The sequence below is a fragment of the Drosophila sulfurigaster genome, chromosome X, assembly GCF_023558435.1.
Source record: "Drosophila sulfurigaster albostrigata strain 15112-1811.04 chromosome X, ASM2355843v2, whole genome shotgun sequence".
Lineage (NCBI taxonomy): Eukaryota > Metazoa > Arthropoda > Insecta > Diptera > Drosophilidae > Drosophila > Drosophila sulfurigaster.
The window spans coordinates 716,659-738,507 of record NC_084885.1 but is presented as its reverse complement, the minus strand read 5'-3'; the positions used below and the strand labels follow the sequence as shown (position 1 = coordinate 738,507).

Genomic DNA, 21,849 nt, shown 5'->3' with positions numbered 1-21,849 from the left:
TCTTACAGCTCTGGCAGCGCTGACAGCAGGAACAGGGCTGACAACACACAACGCCGGCAACACAAAATTAAATGCAAAACATTAAAATGATAGTAAAACAAAACATGCTGCTTAAAGGAATTGTGTTGTGTATAATCTTTATTGCGGGCTGCGCTGCGGTAAGTAGAGAGCCAAGGGATGCACAAATGCTGATTGATATCATCTATTGAATAGGATCATACAACGTTACCCGAGAGCTTTGTGAATGCCGCCCAGCAATCGACGCATACCAATAATTGGGCGGTGCTGGTGGATGCATCGCGCTTCTGGTTCAACTATCGTCATGTGGCCAACGTGCTCTCCATCTACCGTTCCGTGAAGCGTCTGGGCATTCCTGACTCGCAAATCATTCTAATGATTGCCGACGACATGGCATGCAATGCTCGCAATCCCCGCCCAGGTCAGGTGTACAACAATGCCAACCAGCACATCAATGTGTATGGCGATGATGTGGAGGTCGACTATCGCGGCTACGAGGTCACCGTAGAAAACTTTGTGCGTCTGCTCACGGGACGCACCCAGAATGGTACGGCACGGTCCAAGAAGCTGCTCTCTGATGCAGGCAGCAATGTGCTGATCTATTTGACGGGACATGGTGGTGACGGTTTTCTCAAGTTCCAGGACTCAGAAGAGATAACCAGTCAGGAGTTGGCCGATGGCATTCAGCAGATGTGGGAAAAGAAACGGTGCGTCTAGTTGCCAATTTTTCTCCGTTTTTTTTGTGGATACTTTATCAATCTCCTTGCAGCTATAACGAACTCTTCTTTATGGTGGACACTTGCCAGGCGGCCTCGCTCTATGAGAAGTTCACCTCACCTAATGTTCTGGCGGTGGCCAGCAGTCTGGTCGGCGAGGATTCGCTATCGGTAGGTGTTGCGCTAGTCTCATCAACTAAGCGATTGCTAATCTTGTGTGCCTCATTGCAGCATCATGTGGATCCTTCGATTGGCGTCTACATGATCGATCGCTACACTTATTATGCACTCGAGTTTCTGGAGAAGGTTCAGCCCTTTAGTAAGCGAACAATTGGCGAATTTGTAAGACAATTTTCGAGTATTTTGTAAGGAGCCTGTAACCAAGTTGTTCATGTTGCAGCTGCAAGTGTGCCCCAAGCGCGTCTGCATCTCGACTGTCGGTGTCCGCAAGGATCTCTATCGACGGGATCCGCATAAGGTGCCCATCACCGACTTCTTTGGCGCTATTCGGCCCACTCGCGTCTCCACGGAACGCATCAATGTGACGCTGGCCAACGAAGAGTACGTTTTGTTGTCGTCATTCCGAAAGATATTTCCTTTAATCACTCGATTCGCAGGGACTTTGTTAACGATGTCGCAAATGTGCAGCAAAAGAAAGAGTTCAAGATCATAATGGAGCCACAGTTCACAGCTGAATTATTGAAATGACCTGAATGTACATAGACTAGCTTTGGTAAGGATTACTGCGTTGAGATGGCGATGAAGAAACAGAAAGAGGAAGACAGCGAGATAGAGAGAGAGAAAATGAAGTCGAATGTTGTACACATTTCATGTGATAATATTAACTTTATTCGTAAATACATTTCATTTCATTAATTTATATTATATTATTATTATTAATATTATTATTAATACATGTGTAATTTATTAAATTTATATGTGTGTGTGTATGTGTGTCGCTTGTGTGTGTGTGTGTGAGTATGTCTTTTTGTGTTTGTGATCTCGTATCGTGCTTTAAAATTCTCAATTATGGGCTTAGTTCACACTTCGTCATCGTCATTCTCAAAATCTATTTGAATTTCCGTCACCTTCATTTGTCTATTTGCTAACAATTCTTTTTTTGGGTTTTCTTTCAGATCATTCGCATTCCGCATTGTAATTACATCAAATATATCTGTTTTTAAATTATACTTTTGTTTTTGTCGTCTTTCTTTTTCTTTTTACTATCAAAACGCTCTCTAATCCATCAAGTAACATTCATATCAAATCTAAAAAAATTAAAAATAAACAAAAACCATACATACAATATCTCTTGTATACTTATATAAAAGGTATGAGGCAAGTTCGAAAAATTTGTTTGATTCGACAAGCACTCTTACAGTTTGTAGAATCCACATGAATTCACGAAAAAAAACAGTATTAATACATCATTTTATTTTTGGTTTTTTTTTTCTTTGTTTTCGTTTACATCCTTTCGCTAATTTGGTATACACAAAAAAAAAACATCTTTAAAGAGTAACAATGGCATTTCTTGCGCTGTTCGCTTCCTGAACGTGTCGAGATCGTCCAGAACTTGCACAGGACGACGATTACTCTTTAACGTATGGAAGGATCTACATGTTCTTCTTTCATTATAATTATCTGCTATCGTTATTATTTTCGTTCATTTTCATATACATATGTATAAATCTTTTGTTGTTGTTCTTGTTATTGTGTGAAATTATGTTGAAAAATGCCAGATAATATCGATATATATATGTATATATATGTGTTTCATTAGCTTTTATTGCATCAGTCCCATTGTTTGAGTTTTAGGTTTATCGATTATCGATTATGTAAGTATTAAAGGGATTTTGTTCTCAAGATCGAGTTAAGCACCATAAAAAAGTTGTTACTCCCCCTCGCAACTGGCATAACACGCTCAATAATGAGTTCATAGCTCTCGATTTCTCTATATGCAAGATATATATAGATATGTACAATGTACATATCTTTGTCGGCTTGAGCATTTATCGTATGAAATATCATATCATGTGGTGCATTATCATGTTTAGCGAGTGCTGCCCGTGGAACAGTGAGTACTACTTAGGATCATCTACATTTTCGATTTATTTTCTTTTCGTTTCATTTCGATTTTCGGTTAGTTTGATTGGTATGTGCGCATCTGGGTATTGGAATGGATTTCTTCTTCTTACTTCACTTTGCCCGTGTCTTTAAAATTAGCTAACTAATCGTTATGGATGCCAGGAGATGGCAGGATGAGAGAGGATGGTGCTACGGGGGGAAATTGTAACAATAAACCAGTTTGCAAAGTGCATTTCTATGCGCGTGACTCGTTACTGCTTACTCGTTACTCGTTACTCGTTATTTACAATGACATTAGAGCAAAACCGAAGAGAGGATACCAAATTTTGAAGGTTACGGTCTGGCTTAGGCTTAGGGGGTAATGGTTTATCGGCTATCGACTATCGTCTATCGGCTATCGATTAAGATTGAGATTGGATCTGCTGGTGCCATTGTCAGTGCAACTCTTCTCGTATCTTGCCTACGTATGTATATATTCTGTATATAAATATGTTTATATGCATGTATTGTAGTATATGTGGTTTAGAGCTGGATATAACGGGATGCTAAGCTATATATACGATATATAGAATGGATTTACCAGAGAAGCCTTCTTCTTCTTGTCCATTTCTAGCTCAAATGCAATGCAATGCAATATAGTTACGATTTAATGCCTAACACTTATTTGATAACACGCAGTGCAAAAATATGGTATCATCGTCTTTAATCACGATCATTATCATTATCATTATCATTATCTTTATGTCCATTATGTTTTCTTTTTCTTCTCCAGATGTCTTTGCTATGCCTTATAAAAGTTGCTAGATTGTTATATTCTTTTTTGTTTATAATTTCTTTTCTTTTTCTCTTATGTTTCTTATTCATTTTCATGACATTTGCTACATATCCTTAAGTACTTATGCCTATATTTTATGCTGTGTCCTTTATACGAACTTTCAATATTAATTCTTTCCTATTTTTCATTTTGTTTTTTTCTCATTTTCGTATTTTTTCTTCTGTAAAAAAAAAAACACACTCTACGGAAAATCTTGAAAACAACTTGAAGGCAATTTCATGTCAGACTCTTGCTTTAAACTTTTCTTAGCTACATAGATTACGCATTATGTTCTCATTTGACTTTTTCGGTATCTTTCTCTGTCCATCATCTGGTTCTCTACTATATAGTATTTTTGTATGTGTGTGTGTGTTTCAGTTTGTGGATGTGGATGTGTGTGAGGGCGGAAAAATGTATGGCAAGCAAGGAGTTTTGTCAGTTACTTCAATATCATAATAACCATAATATTCTCCTTAATTTTTACAGATTAAAGACTCGATGGCAAAGAAATCAGCATTTTCTAAACAATTTGTATGCTAATGAATAAATAATGTACCATATGTATGTGTGATAGGAAACCAATTTTGATATCGTTTCAAGTGTGTGCTTCATACGAATATTGTCGTGGTCCATTTCAAGAGCTATCAACGTTTTGGGGATAATGTTAGCTGGTGCAATGGAAATCTCTCCTAAAAGTATGCAACATTTTCGTTCGATTGTGCACTGAGCCAAAGCCAATCTGGAACTTTCCAAGGACATTCTTAAGCATTCGGCGCACATTCCAATTGCAGTGTTGAGGACCTTTGTGGGTTCGTTTTCGTTTTCGGGTTCTGGGTTGTGTTGGGACAAGGGGCATGGGGCAGGGCAGGGAAAAAAAGGAGCAAATAAAAATGAAAATATTTAAGAATTACATTTATTAAAAATGTTGTTAAAAAAAATGTATACAGACAGCAAAAAAATCAACAAAATTAATACATTTACAATAAATGGTAGTGCGACGATATCGATAACAATCGCCAATCGATGAAGCCCCCAATTACGTGGGGCGTATTTGAGGGTATTTCGTCGATTCGACGCGATCGCGATAAAAAAGAGGATATACACAGTTGTATATATGTATATATCTCGATACATACGTACAATATGCATATGTATGTGTGTGTACATGATTATATATAATGTAATTTGTATGTACTATGCGTAATTATATGTGTTTAGTATGTGTATGTATATAGGCACATATACACACAAGTACCTACATATATATACCACGTATATATATATGTATGTATAGATCATCGTAATCATAATCGTAATCGTAATAATAATAATAATAATAAAAAATAGAGATACATATATATATATATATATATATGTATATATATATAAATATATATATATGTATGCATATATATATATATATATATTTATATATATAGTATGGTATAGTATATAAATGAATAACTATAATTAGTTTCTTTTGTTTTGTTTTTAAGTGTATACACATACATACAAACATACAAACAGATGTAAAACTTGTATGCATATTTCTCATTTCTCGATCGATTTCATCTTCATTAATATTATGCGTATTTAATGCTTATTATTAAATGTATTTTAGTATGTGTGGTGTGTCTGTGTGTGTGTGTGTATATGGGCGTATGCGTGTGAGTTAAATTTGTATATATGTAGTAGTGTGTGTGTGTGTGTGTGTGTTGCAGTTTATTAACCTAACATTACATAATATGCCATTGTAATAATTTAAAGTAGAAATTACGCATTCTGTGTTATCGATAACATTGCATATCGATAAGCTCACACCAGCCCAGCGCCCTTTATTTCCTCCCTCCCCTTGGCCCATTTTTCGCCTGCAGCCTATGTGTATGTGTGTGTGTGTAGGTGTGTGTGAATTTCTCTACAAAAAGTACTTAGAACGAATACAGTAAAAACTAGCTAAATACGACTACAGTTTCTATATGTATATAATATATATATATCTATTTGTATTATATATACATATATGTGTATGTGTGTGTATATTCTTTATGTGGTTTGCTTTTCCTTTTGTATACATACAACACAATGTATATGCTATTCAGATCTGTGTATATATATTTAATTATAATATATAATTTTTATTTCTTGTATATATATGTATATAAAAAAAAACATTTTGCAATTATCTTTGCACTCAACAATGCGCATTATTCTTTAGCTGTGTGTTTGTGTTCGTGTGAGTGGGTAAGAGTATATGTGTGTGTGTGTGTGTATGTGTATATGTGGCTACTCTTTCGCTCTCTCTCTTTCTCTCTCGCTCTCGCTCGCACTTGCACTTAACTCATCTTAACTGATCTCATTATTATGATACATGTTAACACTTAACTTAGGTTTTTTGTATTTTCTCTTTTTACTTTTTCTTACATTTGCTTTTCGTTTCTCTTTTAAAATTTGCAGACAATATCAAATATCAAATACAAAAAAAAGTTTATATAATTTGTTATTTATGTATATATGTCTGTACTAAAATGTTAGCGTGTATGTATGTATGTGTGTGTGTGTTTTTAAAAGAATATAGTAGTAAAAGCATAATTGATTTAGTTAAAAAACACATCTGCGTTTAATGCCGTTTAAAACCACAGGAATTTAGCTCTCAAAATCAAACCGAACCGAATTGAGCCAAACTCTGTTCCATTCCATTTCATTTCAATTTCATTTTCCTGTTTCTCTCTCTCTCTCTTTCTCTCTGTTGCAGTCTTGTGTTCTCAGCTTGGTTTGTTCGGTTCAGCATGAGTGCGTGTGTGTATGAGTTTATGTGTGTGTGTGGGTGTGTGAAGTATGCAGACTGTGCTAGTTTCTAGGTTAGGTTACAGCTTTAGATTTTAGGCTATACATTTTTGTAGGTTAGGTTTCTAACAATTTGCGTGTGACGAAACTTATTTGAATAAACGACAAAAAAAAAAAAAAATGAAATACATATATCGAATAATGCGAATTCGCATCCTCTCCCTCTCTCTCTTTCTCTATCGTTCTTTCGCTTAAACTCTCTTTCTACATTTGTTATGCATGTAGTAATAATTGTTAATTGATAGCTGATAATTGGTAGTTGGTAATCGGTAATTGGTAATCGGTAATTGGTAATTGGTAATTGGTAATCGGTAAATCGATAATAATGATAATAAAAAACATGCTTTAAGTGTACGATTCTAAAATAATTCAGTCATCAGGTAACATTGTTTTGAACACAACTACAGTAACAGAAGCTGAGGTCACGGGCGTGCGCGTAGGCGGGCGCATGGGCGTGGCAGCGGCAGCGGCATTATAATTATTTATATTTCTATAATTATTATTATTACTAATCATGTTGTTGTTGTTGTTGCTATTATTATTATTGTTGTTGTTGTGGTTGTGGTTGTTGTTGTTATTGTTGCTGTTGTGTGGTGCTGTGGTTGTTGCTGTTGTTGTTGTTGTTGTTGTGGTATGTGGTATTGTTGCTGGTTGATGTTGTGGCTGTGCTTGTATCTGTGTCGTCGCCGTCGTCGTCGTCGACACGGCATTCCATTGTTGTTGTGGTTGCTGTTGTTGTTGCATTGCTGGGCGCATTGTTAATGAAGTCGGTGTGACAGTCGTTGCTGTTTCTGCTATTGCTGTTGCAGCATCGCTCGTTGCCAGCAACATGTCATCCGTCTGCGTATGTATTGTCGCCGTGCTGGTTGTTGTCGCCGGCACGTGACAACAGTTGCCATTGGGCAGCGATGTTGTTGTTGTTGCTGCTGCTGCTGCTGCTAGCAATTGGTATGGAACATTAGCTTCTGAATCACATGGATCACACATTGTGCTGCTTACCATTCGCCTGACTCTGACTCTGACACGAACTCGAACAGTTGTTGCTATTGTTGTCGATGTTGCTGTTGTTGCAGTTGCTGTTGCTGTTGCGTTGCCGCAACTCCAAGGCCTTTGGCATTGGTTTGGCAGTGATCGTTATTGCTCCTGGGCCTGTGGCAGTGTTGCTTGTCAAATTGATTATTCTTCTAGGCAGTTTGTGTTGCTGTTGCTGCATCGCCAGCAACTGTTGCTGCTGCTGTCGTGCTGTTGCTATCTCACTTAGACTGGCCAATGTCACCGCCGTTTTGAGCACATGCGCTGGCGGTGGCGTTGTTGTTGTTGCAGTCGTCATTATCGTTGTTGTTGCTCTGGTTGCGCTCGTTGATGATGTTGCTACTATCGGTGATGTTGCTGTGGCTGTTACTGTTGATGTGGCAGCTGCCATTGGACGTTGTGACATTAAGGCCGTTTGTAGAATTGATGTATACTGTTGTTGTTGTTGTTGTTGCTGCTGATGTTGCTGTTGATGTTCAAGTCTTTTGCTCTCTTCTAAGCTGTTGTTGCTGCTGCCGTTATTGTTGCTGTTGTTACTTGATGCCTCCTGCACCATTGCTGCTGTGCTACTGCAGTTGCTGCTGCTGCTGGTATTCTTATTGTTGTTGACTCCATCGATTGTTGTTGCTGTCGCCGAGTTGCGCGCTATTTGATCGGCAGCAGCTGTTAGTGTTGCCAATGTTGCTGCCGCGCCGCTCAGCAGCGAATTCTTCAAAATCGATGAGGACGACGACGATGCGGACGATGTTGCTGCTGTTGTTGTTGTGGTTGCTGTTGCTGTTGCCGCCGGCAGCAATAATGGTTGCTGCAGTTGCTGTTGCTCTGTTGTCCCAATTTCAATCTTTATCTTTGGCAAATCGAGCAGCAAAGCAACCTGCGCCTGCGCCTGCAACTGTTGTTGTTGTTGTTGTTGTTGATGTATCCTCGATTTGCGTCGCGGAGTCAAGTGTTGCTGCTGCTGCTGCTGTGGGTCGTTCTGCTGTTGACGCTGCTGTTGCTTGTTGGCTGGCAGCGGCTGGTGGTTAGTGGCTGGCAACAGGCCGTGCTCAAGCATTTGCTACCTTATGCTCGCCGAGTTGAGCACGAAGGGCACGTAAAACATTTTACTCTCCAACAACAAACTGGCTGCCGCTTGAATCTGAAATCAAACGTTTGATTGATTAAATGATTGATTCAGTAAAGTGTCGCTTAAGGGTATTGTAGAAAATTAATGACAGACTTCAATCATTGATTGAATGATGTTCAATTATTTATATTGATTTGTTTTTTTTTTGATTGATTGACTTATTGATTGATTAAAATTTCATTGTTTACTTCATTCATTTACCCTTAGGTTGGATGATTGATTGCCTATATGAGTTAATGGTTGTCCACTTGCTCCATTGAAGTTAGCGCGATTGGACGATTGAGAAATTAGCGATTTGATTTATTTGTTTACTCAAAAACAGAGGTGTTGCATTAGTGAAGTGATTGAGCATAACTCGAGTGTGATTGAATGATTGACTGATGTTGAGTTATTTGACTAATTTGTGTAATGCATCAAATTAATTTGTGATTGATTCAAATTTTTATGTTTACTTCATTTATTTAGTCTTCGGTTGGATGATTGATTGTCTATACGAGTTAATGATTGGCTGCTGTTTTGATTGATTGCTTGAATTAGTGTTGTCTACTTGCTTGATTGACATTTGCTCGATTAGACGATTGAGAAGTTGGCTTGATTGAGCATAACTCGAATGTGCTTAAATGATTGATGCCAGTTAATAGTGAGTGCAATTGAAATGCAGGAATTCAGATGAATGTTTGATTGATAGACTCAATGGTTGTGGTTGTGGTTGACTAAATGAATCAAAGCATTAGTTAATGATTGATCTATAGAGTGATTTGATTACAAGCTGCCTCCACTGGTTGGTCACACTTACCTCGGGTATGTGGGAGAGCAGCTCGCTGAGTCGCGCCTGGGGATTCTGTGGCGAAGAGCTCTGGAGATAGGAGCGCAGCACCTGAATGTAACGCTCCTGTATGCTTTCCAGTTCCACTTCTGCTGAGGGAAAAATAAAGAGAGATTAGTGAATAACCAGATAAAGAGGGAGAGAGAGAGAGAGAACGTACCTTTGTTCAGCAATATGTAAACCTTGAGACAGACATACTCCTCCATCTTGAGCTTGATGCGACGAAACATGATCGTGATCTGGGTCATCTTGTCGACCATGTGGCCAACATCGAGCTTCAGCTGCTCCATGGCAATGGGCTGGCCCATGAGGGTGGTAAGGCAGGTCTGCAGGGTACTCAGATGCGAGTTGACCTCGCTGACAAACTCGGGATCATCCTTGTGCAGCGTCATCGGCAGCTGTGTCGTTGGCGTCGATGTCGGTGCTGGTGAGCCGTGTCTGTTGCTGTTACTGTTGATGTTGCCGCCGGGACTCGATGCCGTAGCGGTCGTTGTATTGCCAACGCCACCGCCACCGCCACCGCCAGCTCCACTGGAGGAGCGTTTGCCGTGCAACGCTTGGTAGGCAGCCGTGGTAAGGATGAGTATCTCGTGCCATTTGTCGGTGAGCAGTTTGGTATGGATTTCGACAGGTATCTCCAAATAGAAGGGCAACTTTTTGGTCCACGACACCAGCTTGTGCACAATGGAGTCGCCAATGTTGCAGAGCTTCTCGCTAATCTCCGATTTGTCCTCGAGGAACTCGCTGAAGTGCGGCAACGTGGCAATGTCTTCCATGGCATCGCAATCGATCAGCGTTTGGATCATGGAGAGCGCGTGCTCATAAGAGATCTGTCTGTCCTTCGATGAGCTGACCGCCGAGTCGAGTCGATGTCGCAGATGGACTATTTCGCTGGGATTGGTCAGTGCAGTCTTCAGTATGGTGCCATTCATCAGATGCGCGGGCAGCGACGCCTGTTGCTGCTGCTGCTGTTGTTGCTGCTGCTGCTGCTGCTGTTGCTGGTGATGGTTATGATGTTGCTGCTGCTGTTGCTGCTGTTGTTGGCTGGCTGTTGGTGGTGCCACGTGATGCGGGGAGGACAACGACAGATGCGGCGACGATTGCTGCTGCTGCTGTTGCTGCTGCTGCTGATGTTGCTGTTGCTGTTGCTGGGCTGGACTGTGCATTGGCGGCGCCTGCAAATGCTCCGCCTTGAGCACGGGACCCAGAAACATTGGCTTCAGATCCCCTGCTGCCGCATGCCCCGCCGCCAGCAACTTCGATTGCTGGTGCTGATGCTGTGCAGCAGCAACGGCTGCCGCCAACTGTTGCTGCTGCGGCGAGAGCAGATGATGCGGCGATAACTGCGATGGATGACCGTGTCCCGCTGCTGGATGATGATGATGGATGGGCGACAGCAATTGTTGCTGTTGTTGTTGCTGCTGCTGCTGTTGCTGCTGTTGTTGCTGCTGCTGTTGCTGCTGCTGCTGTTGTTGCTGCTGCTGCTTCTGGTTGGTCTTCTTGTGCTTCTTGTACTTCACCTTGTACAGATTATAGACGGCTCCACTGTTGCGTCCACCTGGCATGCGATCCTCCCGCACGGCTGACAGGGATCGAAAAATGAGAGGAATTTCTTGAAATTAGTTGTGTACACTGGCTGATGAAAGTATTCGATCGCTTTTCAAACTCTGGCATGAGCAAATGCACATTAGATATGAACACATCTCGAAATAGTTAAAAACGAAAATTTAGCTCACGAAGCATTTTCTTTAGTTGCTTTCTTTTTCAATTGTACAAGTTCTCCATTCGATCTGGATTTTATGTAGTTTTTGCTTTGATATCTCGCACTAAATGTCAGCGTAGAAGGATATTCTTTATTTTTGCTTGAGGGAAATGTATGTAACAGGCAGATGGCAGTATATCGATATACTAGATATAGACTTATGTATATTTCAGTATTTTTCCAGTGAACACGTACAAATATATCAATATACCGAATATAGCCATCGTAATATTTTAATATTTGTCAAGTACATATTTTAATTTGGTATATTTTAAGAATAATACCACATGATTTTGCTTTTATAGAAAATGGGTAGCGGGTATATCCCAGTCGAGAAGACTCGAGTGTAGCTTTCTTATTTCTTTTTTTGCTTGATAAGAAGACGAAGAAGTACAAGTATACCAAGTATAGCCTTCAGTATATTTTCGATGTTAAAGAAGCACAAACATTCCAATATAATTCGCTATATTTTCGAGATTGAACAAGTACAAGTTTAACCTTTTGGTATATTTTTAGTATTTTTCCAGTATATTCATTTGGTATATTTAAAGATACGCATTGTTTTGCGAGAATAGTCGATCGTGGCTTTCTTAAGTACAATACAAACCAGATATTATATAAAGGAGCATAGATGTCAGGAATTGAAGCCAGTTTGCTTCGATTCAAATTGTGTTCAAATGAAAAGTTGAAGAGCTGAAGAGGAAGAGTATACTGACCTTGCAGCACCATGCCCTGCTCGATGCATTTCTTAAATCGACAATACTGACAACGGTTACGCTGTGCTTTGGTTATCTCGCAGGTGCCATCGGCGACACACGTGTAGACGCGACGATTCTGCACGGTGCGCTTGAAGAATCCCTTGCAGCTGCAGAGAGGGAAGAACAGCAGAATGGGAAACATGTGTTAGCAAAGGAGTAAAGGATGAAAGGATGAGGTGTGACTACGACTTGGACTTACCCCTCGCATGTGATGATGCCGTAGTGCAGACCTGTGGCCTTATCCTCACAGATCATGCAGACTAGCGGCTGATCGTCCTCATCCGTGGGTTCGTGCGACGCCTCCAAGGAGCGTCCGCTGCCGCTGGAGTTCGAGTTCGAGTTCGAGCTGCCCCACTGCTGCTGGGCACTCAGGTTGAGCGCCTGCAATTGCCCCGGCGGCAGCTGCGAGTAGTCGCCGGCCCACAGACGCTCCATGTTGAGGGCGTGCGGTGTGCGGAACTGATGTGGGCGCGGTCGCATGTCCTGGATGCGTGTCTGGCCCAGCGAGAGCAGCAGCTGGGCTGCCTCCTCGTTGTTCTGCGGTGCCACCGGACCCACCGGACCCGGCGTGTGTGTCGGCGTTATGGAGCCCGTTGATGGCGACGATGCGGTCTGCAGGCAATGTTGCTGCTGCTGTTGCTGCTGCTGCTGATGTTGCTGCTGTTGCTGGTGTTGCTGCTGCTGCTGCTGTTGTTGCTGCTGCTGCTGCTGCTGTTGCTGCTGTTGCTGTCCGGCTGTGGGCGGCGGTGGCTCGTAGCCCCAGACCATGGTGCGCACCCCACAACTCTCGCCCATGATGACGGTGGGCGTGCCCCGGGGCGGCGTCTGTGACGGCGTCTGCGGCGACAGCTGCGACGAGGACGACGATGACGATGGATGCGGCGAGGGGCAGAGGGGACCGCCAATCACCTCCGGCTTGACGCCGTTGATGCGCGCATTGCTGAAGCAGACCATGCGCTGAGCAGCCGCTGCCGCCGCCGCAGCTGCAGCGGATGGCTGCATCAGATGAGGTGGCAGGCCAGAGGATGCGGCTGCTGCTGCCACAGCCACCTGTTGTTGCACCTCGCTCTTCACGCGAAACAGTATGGCTGCATCGCGACTCGAGGGACGCAGCGATTGCAGAGTGGCCGAGTGCATCAGCGACTGTTGCTGCTGTTGGAGGTGTTGTTGCTGCTGCTGTTGCTGTTGTTGCTGTTGATGGTGTTGTTGCTGCTGCTGCTGCTGTTGTTGTTGTTGCTGTTGCTGTTGCTGCTGGTGCTGCTGATGATGATGCGGCGAGAGGTGTCGCTGTGCCTGACCACCGACACCGATACCGACACCAACACCGCCACCGCCACCTCCGCTGCCTCCTCCTCCGCCTGTTGTTGTTGGTTCCTTTTTGACGCGAATCAGCGAATGCGGCGAATGTTGTTGCAAATGCTGCGGCGACTGTTGCTGCTGTTGTTGTTGTTGTTGTTGCTGCTGCTGCTGTTGTTGCTGCTGCTGCTGACCAAGCAGATGGTGCAGATTGAACTGCTGCATTGACTGCATCGAGAGCTGCGGCAATTGCAGCTCCTGCGGCGGACTGTTTTTCCGCAACGTCAGCGGCTGCGTCAGCTGCTGATGCAGATGATGTGTTTGCACAATCGCCGACGGCGCCATCCCATGTCCGTGTCCATGGCCATGTCCGTGTCCGTGCCCGTGTCCGTGTCCATGGCCGTGGCCATGCAGATGGCCAGCATGCGGATGGCCGTAGCCATGGCCATGATGCGACGCCATCGGAGACGGCGGACTTCCTCGACTCAGATGTTGCTGCGACGAGCTGATCGAACTCGAACTTCCCAGCGATTGCTGTTCTCGCTCTCGCTCTCGCTCTCGTTCTCGATCTCTTTCACGCTCCCTTTCGCGCTGTGTTGTGGACGAGGGCGAGGCGGAGGGCGGCGGCTCGGCCTTGATGCGCGACGGCGTCACCAGCACCGTCACATGTCCCGTCGTCGCCTGCTCCCGCTCCACCAGCTCGCGTTCCCTTTCTCGATCTCGATCTCGTTCTCGTTCTCGTTCTCTTTCCCGCTCTCGCTCTCGTTCTCTGGAACGTTCTCGCTGCTCTCGCTCATGCCGCTGCTGCTGCTGATGCTGCAGATAGACGAGCATTTTGGTGGGCGACGCCTGAATGCGTTCCTCCTTCACGCTCCTGATCACGCTCAGATTGCCGCCAGCATTATTATTGTTGTTGCTGCTGTTAACCTTGCTATTGCTGTTGCTACTGCTACTGAGCAGCCCATTGCTGTTGCTGTTGCTGTTGCGACCCGTTGTTGTCGACGGCTTCTCCTCGAGCGAATCGGGCGAGGCCCGACTGCTGCCGTTGCTGGAGCTCGAGGCGCCGCCATTGTTGTGCGGCGGTGTTGGCGTGCCACGCGATCCTGCCGCACCGCCAGCAACTGTTGCCGCCGCCGCCGCGTTGTCGAGCGCCAAAGGCGGCGTCATCGCTGACGGCGGCGGCGACATTACCGTCGAGGCAGCTGCTGCGCTGATCGCGTTGCTCGATGAATGAATTTCAGTCTGTTGATGCTTTGTGGTTGTAGTTGCTGTTGCAGTCGCTGCTGTTGCAGCTGTTGATGTTGCCGTCGTGGCTGCTGCTGCTGTTGGGGTTATCGTGATGCTGCTGCTCGGGCAGGACGACGACGGCGTCGTCGCTGATGCTGCTGCTGTTGACGATGCCGATGACGATGCTGATGCTGATGCTGATGACGAAGATGATGTGGAGACGGCGGCTGCTGCTGCCGCAGATGTGGATGCTGCCGTTGTCACTGTCACCGTCACCGATGGCAGCGCTGGCAGCGGCAATGCCAGCGACAGCGGCATCGGCAGTGGCAACGGCAACGGCAACGGCAGCGGCAGTGGCAGCGGCAATGGCAGCGGCATTGTTGCCGTGCCGCTGTCGCAAAGCTTCGGCGACATCGGCGCCAAAAGATCCGGCGACGAGGTGGATGTGTCTGCTATCGATTCGCCGTCACTGCTGCATCTTGAATCAATTTTGCGCCGCTTGAGTTTGAGGTCTTGAAAAAGGCTCATTTTATCGAGCTCGCTGTACGGGCCACGGCTCAGTGTCATAATTCCTGCAATGGTAACAAGCACAAGCGCACACCGTGCGTATACGCAATACGTTAGTCTAACAATAATCACATCTTTACTCATCTGCTCTTCAGCAGCCAAAACAAGTTGCTATCTCTGCTCTGCTTGCTGTAGATGCAATTGTTAACATTTGAAAATAATATGACAATAATCAATCAATTTTTAAATCTCTAACAATGTTTAATTGCTATCATCATCTTGTTTTTTGTTTTCCTCATAAATATTGTCTGACAGCGTAAAGTAAGAAGTATTTTTTAAAGCCAAAAGCTGCATTGCAATTAAAAATGTACAGATTATTTTCCTTGGTTCTTTCAATGTTTATGAAACTGATATTCATTTGAGTATATGATTTTAATAAATATGCATCAACTATTTTTTGAGACTTAAAAATATATATGTGTATGTATATATAAAATCAATCATATTTTATCACGTCTATGAACAAAATACATAAAAATCTGTCAAGAAATATCTAATCTATCTGAGCAAAGAGTTTAATATTATACATTTTTTACTGAGCGGTATTATTGTTAAAATATACCAAATTAATATAACCCCAAGATACTGAAATATACCAAAAGCTTAATTCACATATTGATTTATAATCCGGTTTTATAATTTCTAACGCTTATTTCCTGATATTGATTTAAAGTGCGGTATATTTAATTAATATACTGACAGAAATACACAAATTTGCGAAATTCTGTATTTCGCATTGATTTACAGTGCGGTATATTTGGTATAACATACCAAATTAATATACCGACAAAAATACTAGAATATAACAAAAGCTTTATTTCGCATATTGATTTGAAGAGCGGTATATTTAAACGGTAAAACATACCAAATGAATACCGGAAAAATACTAAATTAAGCCAAATGCTTTATTTCATATATTAATTTCCAGTGCGATATTATTGTTCACATATATGTACCAAATTAATATTGCGACAAACAATAGTAAAATGTGCCAAAAGATTTATTTCCACTGTACTATTTCCAATATACTATTCAAAATGTATAATAGAATGCAAAATATGCAAAGAAAAATACCAAAATACTTTAGTTCGTATATCAATATACAAAATAGACCAAAAAAATACCGAAATATTTATTTAGTACATTGATATTCTGCTATTCAAAATATATTATAGAATACAAAATGTTCGAGATTGTCTCGCCTGCTGACACTAATCAAAAAAATATACTATATAGTATATTTTATGGGTTCGGAAACGCGTTCTTCTGCCTACATATTATTTGCATTTCGTGTTGGCATCAAACCGTTATATTTCTGCCTTATGACCCATTCTATACGGATTTTGATCAAAATATTTCGGAACAGCAACGTTATTTATTTTTACGTTTATCTTGAGAGAAGATAGGTTTTTCTTGGGGAGTTGGCAATACTACGATTCCCATGGCCATGACTTTGTTGCGACAGTTAGTTAGTCAGTTAATCGTTTCGCATGGATGTTAACTTGTCAAACTTGATTTGGCGCTTAGAATTTTCAATTTCAATCTCGATTAGATTCGAATTAACATTTTCGCATATCCTACAGAGAGAGATAGAGAGCGAGAGAGAAACTGGACTACAAACAATCACTGATCTGCGTCGAGTTATCGATCAAAGCTGCAAAATGAGTCAGTAAGTCATTGAATTATCGATTGTTAAGCTATCGAATTCGCGAAATTAAAGAGTTTTTGAAAGCAGTCATAACTTAAGCTTCAGTTGGAGTTATTTCTATTGTTCGGCGCCTACTGATCGCCAGGTGAATCAGACACATAATAATCGATCAGTTTAGTGTGTTGTTGTTGCTGCCATTTTTTGCTGCTTTGCGTTTTGCGGAAGTTTTTTTGTTTTTTTTTTTGTTGCTGCTGCTGCTGCTGGTCAAATGGCCAAAACAAAATTTGCATTTACTTCCCCACAAAAAGAGCTAAGCACAAACTGGTTGTGTTTGCTGACGTATCAATGTGTGTGATAAGTGTGTGTGTGTGTGCGCGTTGGGGCATGCCGGCTAATTAGCTACTCGCTGATCATTCGCTTGTCTTCGCGCGACAAAAGAGACATCAACTCTGCTCGAAATGGGTCAAAATTAAACGACAAACAAATGGACGCAAAGCGATGCGATGCGATCGGAACCAAGTGGAACGCGGGGGGTAGAACGCTATCAGCATTTCTCTGTGTGAAGATAAGCGCATGTGTTGCAAGCTGTTGCAAGCAGCAGTAGTAGGAGCAGAAGGGGGAGAAGGGGGAGGAGGAGAAGGAGGAGGAGAAGGGAGCTAAACTTTCGATCGCCAACTGAAAAATATAGCGATCGTTCGCTCGCCAACTCACTCACTCTCACTCTCTCTCTCTCTCTCTCTCTCTGTCTCTCTCGCTAAATTAGTGACGCTCTTTAGATGTGGTGCGTTGGCCCAACTCTCCCTCACTCCCTCCCTCTCAGTTCCCTCTCCCTCTCGCTATCTTCGTTCGCTTGTGTGTATCTATCTAATGTCGTCGCTACGCATGCCACGATCATTTGCCGAGCAAGCAGCAACAGCAACAGCAACAGCAATCGACAACGACGCCGACGACGCCGCCATCGACAATGTCGCGTTTGTGTGTGTATTTTTAAAATTTGACCTATTTTCATTATCAAGCGCAAGATTATTCTAAACAATAAAAACTCAATGCGTGTGCTGCGTATATCTGTATTTGTATCTGTATCTGTATCTGTAGCTCTCTTGCTGTTGCTGTTGCTATTGTTTCTGTGGCTGTGTTGGCGCGTGGTAGCAACAGTCAACATCAACAACACCCACACACACACGCACAGCTGTTGCTCATGTCGCTTGCACACGCACCTGCGACGCCTAAACAAGAACACAATTAAAGCTTCCCAATTGTTGCTAAAGTTTCCTAACTGCAAAATTACAACTGCAACTCTCTACAACCCCGCACTCTCTCTGTCACTGCCATTGCCACTGCAACTGCCACAGCACTCTTGAGCTTCCCTCGAACACAATTAACAAATCTCTCAGAAAACACTCTAGAATATGCTTTAAAGAAATGTGATATCGATTTACTACTATATAGATAGACAGTATGATATCTGCGCCTAATGTATTTCGATATTTTGTTTTCCTAATTGTTATCTCAGTTTGGTATTGTAAATTTTCATTTAAGACAAGAAAGCTACTGAGCGTACTATACTATTACTATATTAAAATATAGTAAAAGCTTTATTTCGAGTATTAATTGGCAGTACGGTATGATTACTAAAATATACCAAATTAATATACCAAAAATACTAAAGTATTGTAATAGCTTTATTTCGTATATTGATTTATAGTGCAGTATATTCAGTAAATTATACCGAATTAATATACTAACAAAATACTAAAAGATATCAAAAGTTTGATTTCGTATATTGATTTAAAGTGCGGCATTGTTGTTGAAATATACCAAATTAATATACCGACAAAAATACTAAAATATAGCAAAAGCTTTTCTTCGGATATTTATTTACAGTGCAGCATTATTATTAAATTATAATATGAATACCGAAAAATACAAAAATATATCAAAAGATTTGTTCATACTATATTTTAAAAATTTGTCATAAAATACAAAAGCTATCTGTAATTTGATGATTGTTTTTCGTTACTAAATCAAATTATCCATTTATATTTTCCTTTACTATCTCGAAGTTTTTTTTTTTATTGATTACTTTTTCTTTATTGATAACAAATCTCTTTCGGTTGAATTTAGAATTGTAAAGAAATGCGATCTCTATTTTTTAGATAAAGCATGTAAGAAATTTCAAACTAGAATTGAACGTAAATAACTAACAACAGATTAAAGACCTATCAAATTCGGTAGGAAATATATTTTGGTAATGATTGATATATTGCAATGGCTAACTGACTTCGAATAAAGTTCTTCGTCGAAATAAAGTTATTAAAGGTCAATTATATATTAATTGAAGATATAACATACACTACATAATTATAGAATAGCAGGTAGGTGCAGTTTATCATAGGTTAAGATTCAAGCCAAGTGGTGTTAGTAATGATTTGGTTTTATAATTTTCTGTTTTTCTTTTTTTTTTATGTTTTTACAAATTTACCTATGGATGTCATAATTTTGTTGTTGCCGATTCGTTTCTTGAATTTGGATTGCAAAAGAATGCGTAAGAATTTTGTGTGCCGATTGGAAAATTGTTTGTTTTTCTTTTTCTTTTTCTGTTTGTTTTGATTTAGAGTTTGATTTCGATTTAGTTTGAGTTTCAGTTTTTCTGTTTCAAGTTGGGTTTGGTAATTTGTTGTTGATATACTTGTTGCAATTGCTTGCTTTGTTTTGGTTGCTGCTATGTTTGTAGTTCTTGTTGAGGATGTTTTTGGAGTAGTTGGTTTTGGTGTTGAGGTTGAGGTTGTGGTTGTGGTTGTGGTTGTACTCGTGGTAAGCATTTAGGATCTGTAAGAGGTGCATGCCGCACTTGCCACATCGCGGCAGAGCTTGGCACAAACGACAAAATGAATATTCAATTTTTTTCTATTGATTTTTGGATTTTTGTGTGTATCGAATAATCGATTGTTGCTATTGCCAATTATCGTTTCAATTGTTGTCTCATTGTTTTCATTTTTTGCGCGCATTTCATTTGTCACTTGCTTTCTTTTTTGGTTATTTTGTTTTTTGCTGGGGAGTGTTTGGAGCATGTGTGTGTGTGTGTGTGTTTGGTTGCGGATGGGGCGGTGGGGGGCGGGGTTGGGCGTTTGATTATGATACGATAAATATGAATATGATGAACAGAACGAATCAAAATACTAACTGCAAATGGGCGGCATACGAGATTTTTTCTTATAATAATTATTGTAGTTGTTGTAATGAATGTTGTTGTTGTTGTTATTACTGTTATTGTTATTATTGTTGTTGTTGCTGCTGTTGTTGTTGTGAGAATTGCACTTGCTGCACTTTTGAGTGCAAGCATTTTGTGCTGCTGCCTTGGTTGCCGCCGTGCAAGGAGATGTTGCTGTTGCCCCTTTCACAAGAAAGTCATGTTGCTGCTGTTGGTGTGGCTGTTCCGCCTGCTGCTGCTGCTGCTGTTCGGCTGCAACATGTTCGGACGTTGAGCAGGATGTTGCGGCTGTTGCAGCTGCCGCTGCTGCCATTGCTGTTGGTGTTGCAAGCGCAGACGCAGCGGCAGTGGCAGTGGCAGCGTCAACATCGTTGCTATTATCGTTATCGTTCGCGTTTGAGTTCGCATTCGCATTTGAGTTATCGTTATCGTGATCGCCTTCGCGCTCGCCATGATGGTGATAATGATGATGGTAATGATGATGATGATGATGATTATCATTCATAAATTGTTCTTGTTCATTGTTATTTCCGCTTTGGAAACCGGAATCGCAGCCAAAACTCAATGCGTCGTCCGCCTCAGCATCGACATCGGCATCAGCATCGGCATCGCCATCAACGTCGGCATCTGCGTCGACGTCGGCGTCTCCGTCAGCGTCAGCGTCGGCGTCGACGTTGACGTTGACTACGCCAGCGACGACGACAACGCTGCTGGTGTTGCTGTTGTTGAGTGCAGCAGCATGCGGCAGGTTACCATTGCTATTGCTGTTGCTGTTGCTATTGCTGTTGTTGCTGCATTTCTTGAGCAACGTTTTGTTTAGCGGTGTCTTGATGATGGTTAACTTGCTGCTGCTGCCGGCGTCCTTGCCAGCAACATTGTGGTCGTTGTCGCTGTTGAGTTGCTCATCGTCATCGATGCTGCTTCTTCGACTATTGTTGTTATTGTTGATGTTGCTATTGATGTTGCAGTTATTGTTGCTGTTGCTCTTGTTGCTGTGGTGACCATTGATGCCCCTCGGCGTTGTCTCCTCGTGCGTCGAATGCTGACCATTCTGCTTGGCCTCGACACTGGACTTGGCTGCTGCAGTTGCAGTTACATTGGCTGCCGTTGCTGCAGCATCGGCCACCAGCACAGCAGAAGAGGCAGCAACAGCAGCAGCAGCAGCAGCAGCAGCTGTCACCTTTGGCTCCAGACTCAGCGCTGCTGCTTGATTCACATTCATTTGACTTGCTTTGCTTGCGATAGCTTCGCCGTTCTTCTTCACTTCTGATGTTGCAGACGCAGCTGCAATTTCTGTGGCTGTTGCTGTTGCAGTTGCAGTTGCAGTTGCAGTTAGGTTGGTGCCATGGCTGGCGCTGGGAATCGTTGGCGCCAATAGTTATGACGCATGCTGGCAGCACATTGATTCGAATTGAATATTTTCTGTCTTTACTTCGTTGTTGCTGTTGTTGACTGAGATCACTAATCGATCAATCGATAGTTTTGTATCGATAACACACACACGCACACACACACGCACGCAGAAAGAGAGACCCAACAGCAGAGAGTCGTCGAAGAGACACAACAACAGTTGAATAAACTGAGCAAATGCAAAAAAAAATGAACTAAAAGAAAAACAAAAACGAAAAAAAAAAGAATAAAATGAATTGGCGCATACACAACACACACAAGCAAAAGCCGACGCACACACATACACATATCCTTTTATCTCGCTCACTTATTTTTTTTTGTTTTTGGTATGAAATGCACACTGAGTAAAATGGTATATGAGATGAATGCACTTTGCTCTCTCGCCATCCACAAGGTGAGTTTGTGTGTAAGTGCGTGTGTGTCTGTGTATGTGTGAGAGGGAAGAGGACAGCAATTAGATCGCTTGCATAGCTGACTGCGTAAATCCGTTAACCGTTAAGAATTTTGCA

The 21,849-nt window shown here is 42.1% G+C and overlaps 2 protein-coding genes across 4 annotated transcripts; one reads left to right on the top strand and one right to left on the bottom strand.

Annotated features, from left to right (window-relative positions):
- Nucleotides 1–4,237, top strand: LOC133848064 (putative GPI-anchor transamidase). Of its 3 annotated transcripts, none has more exons than XR_009895217.1 (7): nucleotides 1–158; nucleotides 214–725; nucleotides 788–905; nucleotides 966–1,076; nucleotides 1,135–1,295; nucleotides 1,352–1,587; nucleotides 1,871–2,459. XR_009895217.1 is itself a non-coding variant. In XM_062283442.1 (7 exons), exons 1-6 carry the CDS (start codon nucleotides 72–74, stop codon nucleotides 1,440–1,442), a joined length of 1,080 nt encoding a protein of 359 aa, XP_062139426.1. In that variant the 5' UTR covers nucleotides 1–71; the 3' UTR covers nucleotides 1,443–1,467; nucleotides 4,120–4,237. The 3 variants fall into 3 exon arrangements, 2 of the variants coding, with proteins under 2 accessions (XP_062139426.1, XP_062139425.1); XM_062283442.1 differs by lacking the exon at nucleotides 1,871–2,459 and adding an exon at nucleotides 4,120–4,237 and having other exon boundaries at nucleotides 1,352–1,467; XM_062283441.1 differs by having other exon boundaries at nucleotides 1,352–1,467.
- Nucleotides 3,822–21,533, bottom strand: LOC133848050 (hormone receptor 4). The gene is given in 7 exon segments (XM_062283418.1): nucleotides 3,822–7,415; nucleotides 7,477–8,647; nucleotides 9,432–9,550; nucleotides 9,622–11,043; nucleotides 11,940–12,088; nucleotides 12,181–15,076; nucleotides 19,904–21,533. Coding segments are annotated over 7 exon segments (7,575 nt in total). The 5' UTR covers nucleotides 21,153–21,533; the 3' UTR covers nucleotides 3,822–6,846.
- Nucleotides 21,534–21,849: the final 316 nt, after the last annotated feature.